Below are 19,403 nucleotides of genomic sequence, written 5' to 3' on the forward strand. Positions count from 1 at the left end.
AACTTTTAATATTAAGTTTATTTCACAAATAATTTTTTAACATTATCAGATCATGTATAAAGCAACGTAGCACAAGTCTTTTGCATTGCATCTTGGTGGTATATAGCTTGTCCTATGACCAACTCAAGCAATCCTGCATAGATGCTTCAATTATCAAACTTCTGCTCATAATTCAGTCAGTTATCAGGGATGGGGAACCTGCAAATTCCTGGGAGCCATTAGACTCCAGCTCCCCCGTCACTCACAGTTAGCAGGGCCTACGGCTAAGGTTAATGGGAGCTACACTAAAACAAAATATGGTCTAGCTACAGGTTCCTCAAATGTGGTCTATATAAAATATATTTCAGACTAACCAGTTATACATGTCAGCAAGCTTCCCAATAGGTTAACAAATAATCAACAACTACTTTTGTGAACCACAAACTGTAACACACCCTGCAAGGTTGCTCACCCCCATCTTTAGTAACATTTGGCTCCAAGGCACTAGAAAGCTAGGCTGGATTAGCAATCCAGTCATTTGAGAAACAATAACTGACCCAAAAAAGTGCCCACTGGGCTGCAGTGTGAGGATCTTGCTGATCAAACTCATTTTATGCCCTTCATGAAAGAAATGTCCGCACTGTGCCCTTGATTGTCCCTCTGCATATAGGGCATTTTCTAAGGGAAGGGGCACATTCTTTACACACAACTAAGTGGCCACATGGGATGAAGACAATGGACACTTCCTTGTCCATGCAAACTTTGCATGTTCTCTCTTCTTGCAATCGTCTCAGCTGTTCTTCCATGGGCAGGCCTGCAGGGGAGAAAATATATGTTATATATGTTCCAAATTGCTGTATTTTACAATAGAAAGAAATACCACTGTTTCCAAGTCTCTTCCCCTCCACCTCAAAAACTCCCTTTGTTTTCTTTTTCTGCATCCACCAATACACGCTGGAGTTATTCTAACTGACAAAGAGACTTCAAAATCAGAGCTATATAGTTTTCCTGGTGTCTATGCCCAAAGGTGTACCCATTCAGAAACTGCTCGCAAAAATGAGTCAAAAAGCAAATGTGAAAGTGTGCTTCATGATGCTATTCTTGCAGCAAATGTGAAGGCGGCATTTCCTATAGGGGAAAGAGGTGGATGCTCCAGATAACAAACTACCAGGGATGTGCAGAAGGCAAGTTTCCATTTCATTCTTGTTACAAGAAGAAAGGACTGGAATTTACTCACAATCATGGCACCTGCCTAGAGTTCTTAAACTGAGAGTTCAAACTGCAGAAATAGGAAAACTTTTATACAGTGGCACCTCGGTTTTCGAACGTCTCGGAAGTCAAACGTTTTGGCTTTCGAACGCCGAAAACCCGGAAGTAACTGCTTCAATTTTTGAACACTTTTCGGAAGTCAAACGTGCCATGTGGCTTCCATATTGAGTTTTCCGGATGTAAATGCTTCCGGAAATGCATGCTTCAGTTTTTGAACGTTTCAGAAGTCGAACTGTCTTCTGGAACAGATTGCGTTTGAAAACCGAGGTACCACTGTATATGGTGCTTCTCTATACCAAGTATCTGAAACTAAAATGTGAGTTTTAAAATTTATTTTTATAAGCAATCCATATTATTTCAAAAGGTGCCCAATGTTATTTTAGTGAATTCAGTTTTTACCTGAAACATCTTCTGTCGGAATATAAGGCATTTTCTTCTCCTCTAAAAAAATAAATAAAAAATAGTTCTGTTCAATAAACGTAAGACTTCCTGCAAGCAATAAGCTGCCATACTAATCGACAGGGTTTTATGGGTCCGGCATACAATCCCTAAAGCAAGGCCAATGACCTCTATTACTGCTCTGAATTATAACATGCTGAGGCTGTCATCTCTCAGAGAAGTGGCAATTAGATGTTAACCAGCACATTCTTTTCTCAAACTCACCGAACAAGTCTCTGTATAATCCAAAATCGCACTCTTGTAAACAGTTTCTGAATATGTTTGCAGCTGTGTTTCCTTTCACCAAGATGGTATCAATCAGTTCTCTCGCTTGCAGTGGTGTCTGGGTTTTTTGTTTAATAACATGGTATTCAACGTCAGTTATTACTTTGGATGTTAATAAACTTTCAAGGACAGGAAGCACACATGTCAAGCGCTGAAACAATGCATTTCGGTTTTTTCTGATTAAGGACAGATCTAAAATATAAATAATGAAAAATGAATATAGTTCAATTTGTTTAGCATTGGAAGATTTAAGGAGAAATTTTGAAATCACCAGAGGGTGGGGGAGAATGGAATTGAAAATAATTTATGCTTCTGAAACAAGTTTAGGTATGATAAAGAAAATACAACATTTCAACGTTCACAAAGCCTGCAGGTCTTCCTCCCCAGCCTTCCTTCACCTGAAAAATGAATGTCCCAAAAGGTTGGAAGAAAGTTGAATTATGCTTTAAGAACAATTTTCTTATGTGTTAACTTAGCATATAAAAAGAGTATACTGTCTGGTGTACTGATAAAATGGATTGGGAGTGAATGCGAACAAAGCATTTGCATTGTATCATATTTACGTAGCTAGCCTATTCTAGACCAACTGAAGTTTCCAGGCCATTTTAAAAGGCAGCCCCACATTTAATAAATTGCAATAATCCAACTATGAGGTTACCAGAGCATGGATAACTGTAGCAAGGTTCTGTCCAAATAGGGCTGACACTGGCAAATCAGTGAAAGATGACAAAAGGCACACCAAGAGCACTTCAAGTTATGAGTCTGCTTCTTTAGGATTAGTACAATGCCATCCAGAGAAGACTGATCACTACCTAATTGGGTAAACCAGCCACCAAACAACAGTACCTCCAACGTGCCTGAACTGAATTTCATTTAGGCTCAAAGGTAGAATAATAGTTTCCAAGTTACAGGAAGTAAAAGTCACAACTTTATTTTGCATTCACTTGACACACAGAGTCCAATGCCAGGTACCACAGTTTAAGAAGAATGTAGAAAAAATAATAATGAGATCGGAAGGCAACAAAGATGGCTAATGGTACTGGAAGTAGGTCCTACGCAGAAAAATTGATGGAACTGGATATACCGTATTTTTCCGGGTATTGGATGAGGTTTTTCGACTCAAAAATCACGTCAAAAAACTGGGGTCGTCCAATACACAGAGAGTGCCATGGCGGGGCAGCGGGGGGGGGGGGAGCGGCGCAGCACCAGCCATTTGGTTGGCAGGAGCATGGCTTCCGATGCCGTGGTGAGCGATCTGGGGGTGTTTCCTGGCCACAGCTGCATGGGGGGGGGGGGAGAAGCTGCGCGCCGCCAGCCAGCTCTTTTATGGGAGCGCAAATTCACCCGATGCCACTGCGCACGGGAAGCACTCCCTGGATCATTTCCCATGCACAGAGGCATCGGGGGAGGTTGCACTCCTGCAAACTGGATGGCTGGAGGGAGTGCAAATTCACCTGATGCCGCTGTGCATGGGAAACAATCTAGGGAGTGTTTCCTGCCTGAAGCTGCATGGGGGGAGAGGCTCAACAACTTTGGGCCATCTCCCCTCACTTTCTTAAAATTTAGTCCCCCCAAATGGGGGGGCTGTCCTTATACAAGGGGGCGTCTTATAGACGGAAAAGTACAGTATTTAGCCCAGAGGTTGAATGGAGAAACAGTAACACAATTCAAATACCTGATGGACTGTCATCCAGCGACCCTAGATGACAGGACTAGATCTAATGAAAGCAATTTGATAATGAAATCCTTGAGGGCTGTGGGCTCTTCCCTTCTGGGAATCTTTCAAGTGGAAGGTGGGAAAGCCATTTTTCAAGGATGATTATGAAGAGAATGAAGCAACATACCAGATTCTATCACTAGAGCTTTTTACATACCTGATGTCACTTCCTCTGCTTGCACCACCTTCTCTTCTTCATTCTTCTCATCTCCTGCAGCAATGAGGTCGGACACAAGATCATTTACAGATTTATAATTCTCTCCGGTTGTTAAGATTTTACTCTGAACAGTCTGCTTAACTAGTCTTTTGCTGAATCCCATCTCCAAGGCAGCTTCAACCACTGGGGTTTTCATCATGATTGCATCTTCTGAAGCATTCTCACCAGGTCCAAAATGAATAACTGCTCAGAGAAAAATTCATGGCATTGCTCATTAGATGCATATGGATTTTGAAGAATATGTTTTAAATTTAAATTAAAACAGAATAAGATCATGTTTACATCAGGTTCCATGCCCAACATTGAAAAAACCTTTGCTTTACTCTTATGCAAATTCGCTTTTATATTAGGCTATACTAAAGGCATTTTCACACAAGAAGCTTACAGATGTGATCATATTAAACTGTCTTATACTAAGTCAGACCACGGATCCATTTAGATTAGCAGCGACTCAGAAGAGAAATCCAAAATCTCAGCAAAGGCTTTTCTGAATTGTACTATCAATTTGTACACTACTATGTTTTGACTAAACATACCGGGGACTGAATCTGGAACTGTAGGCACACAAAGAATGTGCTCACCTACAAAGCAATGAGACCTCCTCTTCAGAAACATACAGACCCTATATCTTGCTGCAATAGACAAGAACCAGCCAGCTTCTACTCCATAAGTAGACTCACTAATCAACTTACTAGATAGGTTGTAAGTTGCAGCAGCTGATATAGGAACTATGCTTGACAGCAACACTAATTAATTCACTAGCTGTATTACTTTGGAACAGTAGCTTTTTAAAGTCCAGAGCAAGCTATCAAACAAAGATTTCTAGCCTCTATTATACAGTCTCCATAAGTGATCTTGGCTTTCTCCAACTTAAGTCAGATCAATTCACAGGATGATACCTAATGTGGATCATATTCAAGTCTACTGATTTCATTGGTTTTACCCAGAGTATAACTTATTTGGATCACCAACAGTAATTTCAAAGCTATCCACAATAATTTTTTGCACCACTAGGGGGCCCCTATGAAAATGTTGAGAGAGGTTTTGCTAGCAATCTCAATGAAGACCTTAAGAAGAAAATGACAGTCTTATCTGAGTGTGCTTTTTCAGGAACTGCACACTGAGTTTGGATTTTTTTTGAAGTGTTTGCCATTGTTGCTGAATGTTTTTGCAGTTTTTGTTATTTATTATACTTGCTGTAAGCTACTCTGAAGGTCCAATTACTGGTGGAAGAGCAGGAAAAGTTATTCATTATGTTCTTGCCAAGTTGTGGCAAGATATGAACTGCATCAACATTCCACTTAGTAAGCAAGGCAATGCAAATGAGAATAAGACAAACAGAAGTCTCTTCACTTTGAGAGTACAATACCAAGTGACAACAAAGTTATTTTTGAGAATCCATATTTAAGTTGCTTTGTAAGACACAATACTTCTAGATAAATGATTAAAACCTGATAGTGCTAAGTGTTTTTGGTATTCCCTAATTAACAAACAGTGCTTTCATATTCCAAGTGTCCATACCAACTTAAATATCTTGTAAAAAATACTTACTTGGATCAATATTTTCATCCACAGGTGTATCTGAGGTGGATAACAGCTACAAAACACAGAAAGAGTGTTTTAAAATGAATGTAATTTTTGTGTATCAAAACAGAAGCGAACACAAGAAGTTTGCCAAAATTTAAACCACTTAAACAGCCACCCTAAACATCTGCATGCACTATGTTCTGAACACCACAGCAATGTTTTTGTCAGACACTTTGAGGGCCGACTGTTGCTGTCACAATACATTGTCAACTGCCAGAAGAAAGGGGAAGGCCTCATCATCATCACCACTGCTTGTAGCTCCTATATGCAATTTTGATTGTTAGCTGCAGTGAGCACAGTAACAGATCACACGTCAAGCAATTTGCTCAATTAGCCACTTAGTCACTCAAACTATCTTAGGAAACCATCACAGTTGCCATGTGAAATTGACAAGTTTCTACTGAATCATAGAAAACTCAGATGCTCTCTAAAAGACCACATCCTTTGATCTTGTCATTTAATCAAGTTCACACCTTTATTTGTAGCCACTTTCAGCATGCCTAACACATGGTCGGCTTTTATGTGGTTAGGGGGAAGAGATTAAAATTAAAGGCTCTTCTAGAGAGCTTAGTTTGAAAGTGTCCAATTTAAAAATCTATGAGGTACAGTGGTACCTCAGGTTACAGATGCTTCAGGTTACAGACTCCGCTAACCCAGAAACAGTACCTCGGGTTAAGAACTTTGCTTCAGGATGAGAACAGAAATTGTGCAGTGGCGGCAGCGGGAGGCCCCATTAGCTAAAGTGGTGTTTCAGGTTAAGAACAGTTTCAGGTTAAGAATGGACCTCCAGAACAAATTAAGTTCTTAACCCGAGGTACCACTGTAATACACAAGAATACTGCTGAAATCAGAGCAAAGTAGTTGTTTGAATACCTGTTCAAGAAGATGGGGGAATCTTACTTGAATTTGATGGACAAACTCTTGTCCTTTCATATGCCGCAGGTACTCACATCTAGAAGATAAAATGCAGTGTTTCAATTCTAATATACAGATTGTACATTGCTCCAGATACATGCAGACCGAAGTGCCTCAGATAAGCCGTATGCATGCCCAGTTCTAAATGTTCACTTTTGAAGTGGAGTTTGTAATCTGACATGACAACTCCTCCAGATACATAACATATTAACAGAGAATCTGCTCCGTTTAAACCACGGTCGGTCAATCTATGTCTGAAAGGTCACATGCAGCCCTCAGTCTAATTTCATGTGGGTAGGGGAAAGTCTGGATGGTATAAGCAGGGGAAATATGGAGGGAGAAATGAGAAGGGTGAAAAAAGAGAATAGAATATAGTCTGCTTACTGCTAGCATCTGCCCCCAACAGATTGCCCCAAGAGGAGTACAACTCTCAGCAGGAAAAAAACAATACTCCTCTTAAAATAGATCTCTTTAGGATACTAGTTTTGCCTTTCAGCTCCAAATATATTAAGATTAGGACCATAATTGCTACTATTTCAAAGAAGTTTAGATGTACCTTGGAAACCATTTAGCATGTTCTACCCATGGATCATCCCCAGACTCCCAACACCTGAGTCCACCATCACAGCAGAAACATTTAACATCATCATTGCGACCTGAAGAGGGGAGGGGAAAAACAGTTTATATAATATTTTTAAAGATACGTTCAGCAGTCACTGATTAAACAGTTAAAAAAAATTAAATAGAGTCCAAGTGACCAAAAATAGGCAGCTCACTTACCCACATAATAGAAGCCAGCATCTGCAAGCCGCGGTGGCTGAACTGGAACTGCAGCTGGCCAGCTTTTGAAAGTGTTGAGGCGCATTATGTAGGTCTGCATGCTCATATTGGAGACTGTGAAACTGGTCTGGTCACACATTTGTTCCACAAAAGGGCAGTTTGGAAAGTGCCTCCGATGTTCCGACATGGCATTATCCTTAGGCTCCCAGTTACTCAGTTGACCACCACAGGCAAAACAAGCCACCTTGTCCGCAGGCCCAATGTAATAAAATCCAGCTTTTGCCAAAGAAGATGGTGACAGAAATGTCAGTGGCCATGACTCAAAAGTGTGCAGTCTGTCTTCCTCTGCACTCATTGCATTATTGACTGTTTTAGGTCTCAAATGGGACAAGTCTTCAACTGCCCTGGATGTGACTGGATCATGAGGAAAGCTTGAAAAGCTTCCACTGAAATAGCCAACTTGATCCATGTTTGTTGCTGGTGTCGGGGAATGTGAAGAAGAAAGGCCAAAGGCAGTTGGAGGTGAAAAGGCAGAATTAAATGATGAACCGAGATTGTTCAATGGAGTCAAACTCTTTACAAAGTTGCAGCTGGGATAGAGTTGCTTATGCTTGTCCAGAGCCTTGTCACCTTTTTTCCAGTTATCCAACATCAAGCCACAACTAAAACATTTTACTTTGTCTTTCACACCAGTGTAATAGAAACCAGCACGGGCGAGACTCCTTTCAGATACAGGTACATTCTGAGGGAAAGTCGAAAAGGTAGACATCCTGTAGAGTTCACATGACAGATCGTACGTCAGTTCACTTACATCACTGCTATTCCTCAGTTTGGACGGTAATGAATCATATATGTTCATGACGATGAAATAAGATAGGAGAATGGGACGAGTCTGAAGCCTGGGAGATAGTTTTGTGCAAATCTGATTAACTTCCAGGCCATAATAAAATAACAACCTGAAAGCAAAACATTGCATGCAATTTCTTTATAAAGTATCTCTTTCATTCAGTACTTTCATCTTTCTGGTTAAACATAATTTGTTCTCTTTTTCAAAATGCACACTTCCTTAAAACACTGTAGTTCCTTCTTTCTTACAAGTGCTAATGTTCCCTTTCTCATTATGGCAGAAGTGAGAAAGCCTTAAAAATAAAGTGTGAAGAAGAAAACTAAATATTTAGCCCATAGCCTGTAAACTTGGATGTGAGTCCCACCCAAATCAAAGGAAGTCCAAATAAATTAAGTTAGTATCAGGCTGCAGCATTAGTTTCCAAATCCTGTTACTATGTAGAAAATAAAAGTGCAGAAATGTAGGGTATTAAGGAAAAGATAAATCTGTAGGCATATGTATGACTTGCTTGTAGTTGGCTACATATGCTGAGAAGCCTTTTCCCCTTTAAAGTCAAATTAAACCAGGAATGTATGGGTTGTACCCAACTAGGTTTTACTTAAAGTAGACCCACTGAAAGTAGTGGATGCAAATCTCCATTGATTTCAGTGGTGCTACTCTGAATATGACAAATATAGGATACCACCCTGTGTTTTGAAACTATGGTACATAAATACATCTGCTCCCTCTAAAGATTAGTTTAATTCTTGCCAAGAAGATACTCAAGGATTTCCCCTCAAATACATCCATGAAGTTTTGGAACTATTAAGCTAAGTGTGATCTCTGCAAACCACTATTGCTCTTGCCCTGGACACCAACAAGCTTTAATCAGCCCTGGAACATTTTCTTTCCTTATGTTGTTGCTGAAGTTTTATAGCATAATTTTATCCAGGTTGCTTTACTATTATTAGAAGTTTATTGTGTTTAACATAATTATATTGCTTAGGAGAGGAAAAATGGAACATTGGTAGGGCTGTATAGAAATTTAATAAATAATAATAATAATACTCATTAGCTAAAATATTTAGGCAAGCCATGTCTCTCCTTAATAAAAGCAAAAATAATTTTAGTATTTATGCACAAAACTATCTCCCAGACTTCAGACTCATGTCCCTTTTAAGGGGCTTAGGCAGCCATATTGCAATATTGGGTCCACAAGGAGAAACAGTAAATGTAATGTGTGATAAACACAAGGTTACCAAGACCTGCATGAAGAGAAAAAGATATATGAGCTTCTTTAAAAAGTTACAGTATACTGTGTCTGTACACAGTTGTAAAGCACTACAAATATTCAATGGCAATAAACTTCACTTCACAGTTATATTTTTAGCCAGAGTCTAATAACTTGTCTATGCCAACTGTTAGAATGGACTGGTGTTGAACTGAAGCCAATTTAGCCCACAAAGCATCCTTTGTGCCTATACTGAAAGACCATAAAGGAATCAGTGTTAACACCACTGATGTAGAGTTGAGCAGTTCAGGTGGCGGGGAGCGGGGATCAAGATTCCCTGCTAACTGTACACAAGAGAAGGCCATATATGAAGGCTCCCATAAATTGATATTCACCTGCACATAGGAAGCACTCATATCTGCCAGTGTGTAAGCTTTCTACGCAGGGATTTTTATGTGGAAAACAAGGCATTCTCTGAAAGCTCTGACACTGAGGTCAATGCTTCCTCTGAAAGCTTACTGACATTGAGGTCAACGCTTCCAATTGCGCAGTGTATTTAACTATTTCAAAAGTTGTTCTGGAATTGACTGCCGATTACTACAGGTATTATTATATCAAAATTATTTTGGTTCACAGTGCTTTGGTCACAAACAATCAATACTTTTCAGAATTCCATTATGCTTAACATGTGACTTTTTATACACAGACTTTCCATCTAGGAAAGTGCCTGTGCTGCATGATGTATCACACACCATCATGGAGTGAACACATGCATATTTATTTCCAGGGCAGAAAGAGATCTTAAGTTCACAGTTCTTCAGAACTCAAAAAATAGCATTTCTGAAGTATGGGAACACAGAAAATTAATGAGTTAATTAGAAAACTAAACAGTCTGTTAAGTAGTATCTAAATGAGCTAGCAGCCGTAAATTAAGTGCATCTCAGCTACTGCCTCTTTGGAGGAGCTAAGGCATATTTTAAGTGCCTGATGTGGGTAGGCATCCATAATACTCAAGTCTTGTACACCTACACTTTCTGAGTAATTAGCAAATCATTTTAACATAGCAATACACCATTGGCTGTCAGCAGGGATCCATTTTTTCCTATGACAGACAACTCTAAGGTTATGTCAGACTTTAAAAAATAAATGGCACTTTGGATTTTTAGCATCTTCAAATAAAGTTATTTTTTATTTCCTATGAATCTGTCTGTGATAGTCTAGATAAAATCCCATACTCAAATTAAATTACAGACACTTATTAGCCTATTCTATTATTTGGCACCATAAGGCTAGCACATGTACTGCAGCATAACCTTTCATACATCCATCAGATGTTTGAAGAGCCAACTTCAGAGGATAGGTATATAAAGCACAGTGTGCGAAGAAAAAAAGGTATTATAAAAATAAAACAAAGTGAGGTCAAAAGGAGAAAAGTTACAAGGGATGATTTACAGAATACAAAATGAGATTTAGGGACAAACAATAAAAGATCCAGAATGTCTAAACTAGTAATGGGCTGACAGTAAAAGATGAACAGCACACATTAATATCCACAATAACAGACATATGACAAGTCTATCAAGTAACTTTGGCTGTACTACAAGTATATACCTATTTGCCTATACTGTGTTCCTACTATGTGAACCGCCCTGAAGCCTCCAATAGGGCAGTATATAAATTCAATAACTAAATTAATAATATTATTTTAAGACGTTTTAAGTATACTCAGCTGAACTTAAGTGGAACAGCAGTCTAAGATATAAAAGAGCACCTATTTATTAGACTTGCACTGCAGGATTGCAAAATAACAGTGCAGTCCACATAGGTCAAAGGAACATCAAACAAAAGGATTAAAGGTCTGGTGTGATCAAATGGAAAACTACAAGTGTGAGGCCATTAAAGGAGGAATGAATAAAATGTCAACAGACTGTGCTAGATGACAATGAGGAGAAACAATAGTTACATTCCAAAAGTAATAACTAAAGGGAACAGTGGAATCAAAGTACCAGCAAAGTTTAGTAGCAGTTGTTAAAGCAGGATAGGAATGAAGTGATAAGGTACCCATCATCTACTGCTATCTTCATGTCCTGCTCTGACCACTGGAAGAGTATCCGTCTGGCTGCTGTTTATAAACAGAATGCCAGACTTTGATAGACCCAGGTCTGAAGTGCTTGGCCATCCCTTGATTTTATCATTAGCATTAGCACATCAATTTCTTTTCATCTCTGAATCCAGCTGTCGCATCAATACGTAGTAGCCTCCAATTTATGTCTTCCACTTTCATGTCCCGTTCCTAGCAATTCTCCCTAGTCATCACAGTAACATGAAACCACTTTCAAACTGTTCTAGGAAACTTATCATTAACTACAGACAAACTTCTCAGAAAAGGAACTTGACCACCTCTAACTAGCATTTTCCTGCAATGTACAACAACTGCAGAAAGAGAGGCTATATTCTAAGACCCTAGTCTTCAAATGACTGCCCAGTTCTGTTTGTAATCTGCTGGGGGGGGGGCTTTTTAAACAATCAAGCAGCATATAAATTATATTAAAGTAAATAAATGTTCAAGTTAACTTCGTAAGCTTACTTTGAGGGAACTCAACAAAATAGTAAGCTCAGCCCTTACATAATATGCTTACTCACCTAAGCCCCACTGTGCTCTATGGGGCTTTGCTCACGGGGCAGCTTGAAGACTGCAGTCCCACCCCCCCCCCACCCCTTTCTCTCTCCATCAACTGCCGTGCACTGCCGATTTGTCAACTTTGCGGCAAAGCTCTGCGGCTTTAATTTCGTACCCCACCCCCCGCAAAAAAAATATAAATGCACACCACGCCTGTTTTGATCGGGCACTTACGTGTCCTCCTCCTACGAGCCTAAAGTTTCAGCTCCCCGCCCGGTTTAAATCGCGATAGTTGGCAGTGGCCCGATTTTTTTAAAAAAATATTCGCTTAAGCAGCTGCGTGTGCGTGTTAAAAAATAAAACTGCTCCTAACGGCCGAGTTCATCGCCCTAATTCTTTTTGCAAAACGCTTTGAGGTTCCTCCTTTTAAAGCTGAAGCGGCACAAGGAGATACATCGCACTGTTCTGCACTTAAACCGAATTTTTCGCATTTTTAAAGCCCTGGGACCGTCGTGTGAACAACGGGCGAGCTACGGATGATGACGATGATGATAGTAGTAGTAATGGTAGTAATGTGTAGTTATAACAGCATTATAATGATAAAAAGAAGAACAGTAGTATACTAGTATACAGTAATATTATTAGTATATTGTTATACAGTAATATTACTAGTATATTGTTATACAGTAATATTACTAGTATATTGTTATACAGTAATATTACTAGTATATTGTTATACAGTAATATGAGCGTGTTGTTATACAGAAATAACGTATAAAAGTAATAATAATAATGATAGCAGCAGCAGTAGCAAAAGTGTAAAAAGAACAACCCCCCCCCCCACACACACACAAACGCCCTCCAGCAGCGGCGGCACAATAAAGGCGGCACAATAAGGCCCCACCCCGACCCCTCGGCCCCACTTACCGCTAGGCCCTCCCAGACGGATTTGGAAGTCTCCGCCGGCCGCCTCCCGGCCCCTATATACTGGGGGAGGGTGGGAAAGGGAAGCTCACGAAGGTCGGAAAGAACCAAGGAGCGGGGCCAGAAAGCCGAGCGGGGCCCGCCCCAAAGGAGGGAAAGGAAATAACTCGAGGACGGAAATTGCTGTCATCAACCGCGGTCTCCTCCTCCTCCACAGGCCTCGGGTTTCTTCCACAAACGGAAAAAGCCCCTCGCAGCCGAACAAGCCAGGCTCTGCGGCCGTTGCGGCGCATGCGCGGTTAAGCGCCTTGCGGGAGGCCGGCCTGTTTTTATATTTACCTCAGGCGGCGGCTTGGCTGGATCCGAGGGAGGAGCAACAGCGGCGGCGTCCAGGGTCATGGCAGTAGCTGAAGTATCGTCCCCTCAGGTGGACGCCAGGCCTTTGCACACGACGCTTGACGGTGGTGTGTGGGGTTTTATGTTTTTGTTTTATTATTTTGCCTTCACGTTATGTTTTGCTTTGCTTGCTAGTTCCTGAGTGCTGCTGCTGCTGCGTTTGTAACGGGAACCCTGTTTAGGCCAGGAGGCGTTCCGTTTCTGAGGGGAGTCTTTTATTTATCGGAAGCTGTTTATGAAGAAGCGCTGTCGGGGTCGTCCTCCGCAGAGCCGGCCCAAGACCTTTTGCCGCCTGAGGCGGACCACAAAAATGGCGCCTCTCCCGCCCCGCCGCCAGGGAAGAAGCGGGGAGCGGAAGTCGACCCTGCGGACCCTGCCGCCTGAGGCGGTCGCCTCACCTTGTCTCGCGGGTGGGCCGGCCCTGGTGCCCAGTCACGTTTAAAAAAAGATAGAAGCCGTAATAAGCAAGGGGGAAGCAGGAAGGGCGTTGATGTTGCCCATCATGAGTGACCAGCTGGACGGCAGACTCCGCAGCCACATGCAGGTCACACACTTCCCCCTCCGTGGTGAGATATATCCCGCTTCTCTCTGGATTGCAGTTGCTGTTTCTCCATTTGTGTCTAGACGTAGAGGAACACAGGAAGCTGCCTTATACGGAGTCAGACCTGTTGGGGCCTCGAACTCAGGGTTGTTCTGCATTACTGGCAGCTGCTTTCCCCTTGGGGTTTCAGGCAGGGGGACATTCCCATCCCTGCTTTGGAGTTTCTGCATGCAAAGCAGATGCTCTGCCCTTGAGCTGTGGCCTTTCCGAAATGTATAATGTGCAAGTCTTTTCCCCTTTCTTTTGGTGATGGCTTTCCTCTTTAGTCTGGTGTGTGTGTGTGTGTGTGTGTGTGTGTGGTTTGAGGCTGAATTCCAGTATTATCAGGATGAGGAGTCTGTGTCCCTCCAGAGTCTTTGGATTGGGAGCATCACCCTCAGGTTGCATGGCTAGTGGTCAGGAATGATGGGAGTCCAGCAACATCTGTTGGGACACAAATTCCTCTGCATCTGGTCCCATTGAAATCAGGGTGGTTTATTTCTGAATAGACACATACATGATTGTGCTGTAATTCTTTTTAGGGGGACGGAGGTGTATGTTTGCTAAATTAAGGTTGGCAATGCACGGGGAGGACCACAAGTTGTTATGAGCGACAAGAAAAACAAATACAGTCTAACACACACTTGCTCTAATTCTTACTCCTGTCCACTTTTCCCTACCCCTTTACTTCAGAGATTAAAAGTATATTTTATCAGTTAAGGCTAATTGCACTCAACCTTGGTGAGTGTTAACCCCTACTGAATAAGCATGCATAGGATTGGGCTGTCAGATTCTCAGACTGAAGGACAAGACCCAAGAGTGGACACTTGCAGGGGTGAAGTGGGAGGTGATCTTCTGCTTTTAGGAGATAAGGAAGCAGTTAGCCTAGTCATGTTGTGTCATCCTGCTAATGGTGCAAGGGTCTTCCTGGAACCTAGAATCCCCTGCGCACGTCAGCCTTCCTGCTATTCTGTCAGCAGCTTGGAAGCAAGGTCAATGCTTTGTGTGGGTTGCAAAACTCTTTGCCATGTTGCAGCATACCTGAAAAAACAGTCAATTTTTAGTTGCCTGAATTCTGCATATGCCCAAAAGCATGAAGTTTACAAATGGAGACATGTGCAGTTGTTAATTTTGTGTATCTGTGACATAACTGGAGGAAAGAGAGGCAGGGGGAGGACTCTATGGATGTAATGCTCCTAGGCAACAGTGATTATTTACATGGACAGGATAGCTCAACCTTGACAGGTGCAACCTGTGTATTTCTTGGTGCAGTTCAAAAATCTGTAGTTGTAAATCACTGTAATAACAAGATAGTCATTACAATATTTTTTTATGCCCCTATAGCATATTTATTCTGTGCTCAAAGACATTTCATTCTCCATAACCCTAACAACCTTGTAATGTAGGCCAGTGTTACTGTCTGCATGTTATAGATGGGATGGGGCTTACAGTGAAAGAGTGGCTTACATACGGCTGCCCAGTGAGTTCATGTGAAATTTTCCTTTCAGAAAATTTCCAGTATGGGAAAAGAAACTGAGAAGAGTTTGGGTGAATACAGTGAAAATCTGTCACTGCTACATAGTAAAACAAAGAATGGGGGAAATTCAATTGAGAAAGTAAACACCATTATTTCTTTTAAATCAATGCAAATTAATCTTGTACCAGCTTGGCAGTATTTGTCCAGGACATTAGGTACTTTTTGTCTAGGGGAAACCCAGCTGAACTATATTTTCACTTCACATGACCTTTTACGAAAGGGGGAATTCCACTCCCTGAACTATTTCCTGTGTGTCATGTCATTCTGGCAGACAGCCAGATTTGGGGTTTTTTCTTTTACAATGCTGAAGATTTGTTTGAAATGACATACAAAAAGATTGTCTGACTACTAAAAGTTTCTTTTTAATAAAATTCTGGACTCTCCCCAGTTTTCCCTTATCCCTTTGGTTTCACAATCATTTTTCTTCCTTCAGTATCTGACTTTATGGGGTTTTATATGCAACAGTGAAAAGTATATTTAAGATCTCTCATGCTAGTTGTGAATTATTGTTATTATTCCATTTCATACTTCCCCTTTATAGGGCCCAAGAGTGGGTTACAGTAATTTAAAAATGCAATATTTTAATTGCTGCTGCTGCTGTTGTTATTTACTTTTTTTACTATCCTTTAAATTTTAATGCATCTGTAGGACAAGGATGTGGTTTGAGGCAAATCACCCATTTCTCAGCCCATATTGCCAGGAAGCCTAGGAGAGGGAAAAGAGAGTTTTGCTGCCATGTAGTGAACTTTAATCCTTCTGGCACAGTATCAGTCCTTATTGCCCCCCCCCCAACCCATAAGGGGAATTTTGATCAACAATAAACCTTTTAATAGGATCACTGTAAAATATCAAAATGAGAAATCCAGTAAAATAGAAAAAGCAATCTTGTGAATATTTTAGACAAAATTTCTTTCTGCATGTAAGATTTGGGGGAAATTCCATGACAGAGCTCAATATAGGTAAATGATAATAATTGTGTATTTTTTAAATCATTAAATAAGGGACATTTTTAAAAGTCAATGATTCTGTATAGATAATTAAAATCACAATGTAATTTTCTGTAATTTTCTGTGACTATTAATTTGACACTGATACTTGAGGCCAAATCCCATATCTCTTTAAAATACAGACAGTAGGTTTGCCCAACTCAGATGTACCTAAGACATGACTTAAACACTCTTTCATAGATAATGAAGTAGCAGATTTCAAGTGTCTAGCCAATACACTATTTGTAGATTCAAAGGGTTAGAATAAGTGACCTTTCAAAAATTTGATGAGCTTCTTCAGTATTGCCTAATAGCAATTTCTGTAAATAATTTACTTCGTAGTACACTATTGTAACTGTACCTAAGCCTAAGTACAGCTAACCAACCTGGTACCTAGTGCAGCTCTTTCAAGAGTGGTGTAACATGGTCACAGTTAGGTGCCTCAGTCAGTAGAATAGCTGTTGCATTCTGCACTAGCTGCAGCTTCTAGGACAGCCCCACAGGGTAATCTAGTCCGGAGGTGACCAGTGCATTTCTGTCCAGGGATGATTATAGTTGTGTATCAAACCAGCCAAGTATGGTAGAAAATGCTCCTTGCCACTGAGGCCACCTTAATGTCCAGTGGCAATGATGGGTCCAGGAGCACCCCCACACTATGTACTTGCTCCTTTAGAGAGAATTGCAGCCCCATTTCTGAAGAAATTACCAAATTCCTGGAAAGAGAACCACAACCCACAGGACCTCCATCTTTTTGGGATTTAGTCTTCCATTGCATCCAGGCTCTGGTCCAGAACTTGTACAACCTCACCTCACTCAGATGGAAGAGAGAAATAGGGCTGAGTGTCATCAGTATATCAATGGCACCGTGTTCTAATTCCCATAATGGTCCCTCCTAGCAGTTTCATATAGATGTTAAACACCATTGGGGACAAAATGACATTTTGTGATACCCTATAGTGTAACCGCCAGGGGCCTGACATAGACTTACCCAACGCCACTCTGGAACTGACCCAGTGGGTAGGAGAGGAACAAATGTATAACAGTGCATTCCTCCAGCTACCAACTCATGGAGTTAGTCCAGTATTAGCCCATGGTCAATGGTATCAAAAGCTGCTAAGGGAGCAAGCAAGAGCAACAGGGTCACACATGGTGCAGTACAGAAAAGGAGGAAACAAAGGAAATGGAACTTTTAACGTCATTGCTGTGAGTTCCAGTTAAATGACTAGCAGAAAACCGTACACTCTATTGTACATTTCTTGCTAGGAAGCAACTTTGTCATTTTATTTATTTGAAATATAGCAACATATAGCAGTGTACAACAACAAGAAAATATAAGGCAAAACAAACTATTTCCAAGGAGGAATTTGATACTATCTGCACACTCATTCATCCTTTTGAGAAAGCTTGCAGAAATAGAACTTTTAGTATCCAGTGGAAGGTCTACTGTGTTGGAGATTGTCTAATTTCAAAATGCTCTGTGTTTCACAAGGCAGGTGCCACTGAACTAAAGGAGCAACCACCATGGATTGAACCTCTGGCACGGCACCACAAGGAAGACCTCCTTAGACGACCACGGTAAATAGGCAGGTATAGAAGGGATAAAGTAATCTCTCACATTCTGGTCCCAAGTTATGTAGGGCTTTATACACTAGCAGTAAGACCTTACATTTAGCTCAGTAACATAGTGGCAGTTGGTGAAGTTTAGTGCTGATGTTATGTGTTGCCAGAAAGCCACCCTGGCTGCAGGGGCAGCCCAAGACCTCACTCACTCATTTCACAAAATCACTAAGAAGGTGCCTGCATATTTTGCCCCCATTTCTTTCTTTCTAGGAAAGTTAGACACTTAAAAAAAATGAAAGCTCAGAGTCTGGAGCACCTGCCCTGGGTCACTAATGTAAGTCTTCATGGGTGCCAGGATGGCAGCCCCTGCATTAAAATGCTGTTTTCATTCTCTTTGATTAGTCATTGATTGCTTCAGATGTCTTGTAAAGACTTACTGCTTTTTGCCCAGACTACCTAACTCATAAGATACTGATTTTATCTTCATTACTGATCTTTATGGTGTATATTTTTTAAAATGTTGCATTTTTTGTTTACCATGTAGATTTTTTTTTAATATTAAGCAGTTTGGAAATGCTTTTAAATAAATAAATAATCTATATTTACTCTCTGTGCCAGTTTTGGTCTGTGGTTTACTGATTCGGTCTCATCTTTGTGCATATGGGTTTTTTTTGTTTTAAAATTTCATTTAAATAAAACAATGAATATAATAAAGACATAACAAATACAATAAACAAGCAAACATGCCAGTCCATATGCCTAGAATAGCCACCTCTCAGGTATGTTTGGTCCAGCCTTCCAAAATCCAGTGTTGCTTTCATGTTACCTGTATAACAATTGCCTATCCTTATCTGTGGTCTCTGTACCTGTGCAGAGTAGGCTTTAAAAAATTCTAGAGTTTTATCCAGGAAATAGATGCCTCAAATAGCTGTCCTTATTCTTTTAAACACACACACACACACACACACACACACACACACACACACTGTTGCAGATGACAGTTTTAAAGCATGCTTGTAATGTTTCTAAGAAATGACCTCTGGGTAGGAATTTTAGGGAGTCAGTTATTTTGCCTTTTCACTTTTTGAATTTCTTTTCAGGGTGTAATTTGTGCCACAGCAAACAAAAGATTAGAGATAGAACTGTTTATTCCTGGGGTGTAGTTCTGGAAAATGTAAAGCAATATTAAGTGATTTAGGCTGTAGCCAAGGGCCTTCTTCCTAATACAGTAGCATTAAGGCACATGACAAATGGGAAAGCATCATACAAATTTGCATAAAGACTCCATGGTTGTGCATTAGCCATTCTCACTGGTTGCAGAAGGGGAGACAGGGATACCATAATGATTAGTCAGCTCCACATAGTCTCACAAGTATTTGCTGCCCACCCAAAAGGTCATTAGAGGCAGATTTAGGAATTTTTCCATTATATGTCTTGCAGTGCAGGTCAAATCCTCCCACACAAATGAACCCCAGGCACAATTTTTACATTGTTTTCTGCTTCTCCAACTGGTGGTGGGGAAATTCTTGTGGATAAATATTAAGTAATAATAAAGA

General features: G+C 40.7%; 1 protein-coding gene and 1 long non-coding RNA gene across 6 annotated transcripts; one reads left to right on the forward strand and one right to left on the reverse strand.

The window, feature by feature from the left end:
- On the reverse strand, positions 1-13,059 carry BIRC2 (baculoviral IAP repeat containing 2). 5 transcript variants are annotated; one of them, XM_081909842.1, is made up of 9 exons: positions 12,792-13,059; positions 7,188-9,278; positions 6,964-7,063; positions 6,366-6,444; positions 5,457-5,502; positions 3,846-3,899; positions 1,912-2,163; positions 1,648-1,689; positions 1-793 (listed from the first exon to the last, which is right to left on the reverse strand). In XM_081909842.1, the coding sequence occupies exons 2-9, from the start codon at positions 8,161-8,163 to the stop codon at positions 600-602; spliced, it is 1,743 nt and encodes a 580-aa protein (XP_081765968.1). In that variant the 5' UTR covers positions 8,164-9,278; positions 12,792-13,059; the 3' UTR covers positions 1-599. The 5 variants fall into 5 exon arrangements, with proteins under 5 accessions (XP_081765968.1, XP_081765967.1, XP_081765966.1 ...); XM_081909841.1 differs by having other exon boundaries at positions 3,846-4,088; positions 7,188-8,086; positions 12,792-13,055; XM_081909840.1 differs by having other exon boundaries at positions 3,846-4,088; positions 7,188-8,143; positions 12,792-13,055.
- Positions 13,060-13,756: 697 nt separating this feature from the next.
- Positions 13,757-18,453, forward strand: LOC309369374. Its single transcript, XR_014168060.1, has 2 exons — positions 13,757-16,038; positions 17,777-18,453. It is a non-coding gene; the product is annotated as an uncharacterized lncRNA (long non-coding RNA).
- Positions 18,454-19,403: the final 950 nt, after the last annotated feature.

This window comes from Podarcis melisellensis, assembly GCF_964234715.1.
Source record: "Podarcis melisellensis genome assembly, chromosome: 4".
Taxonomy (NCBI): domain Eukaryota; kingdom Metazoa; phylum Chordata; class Lepidosauria; order Squamata; family Lacertidae; genus Podarcis; species Podarcis melisellensis.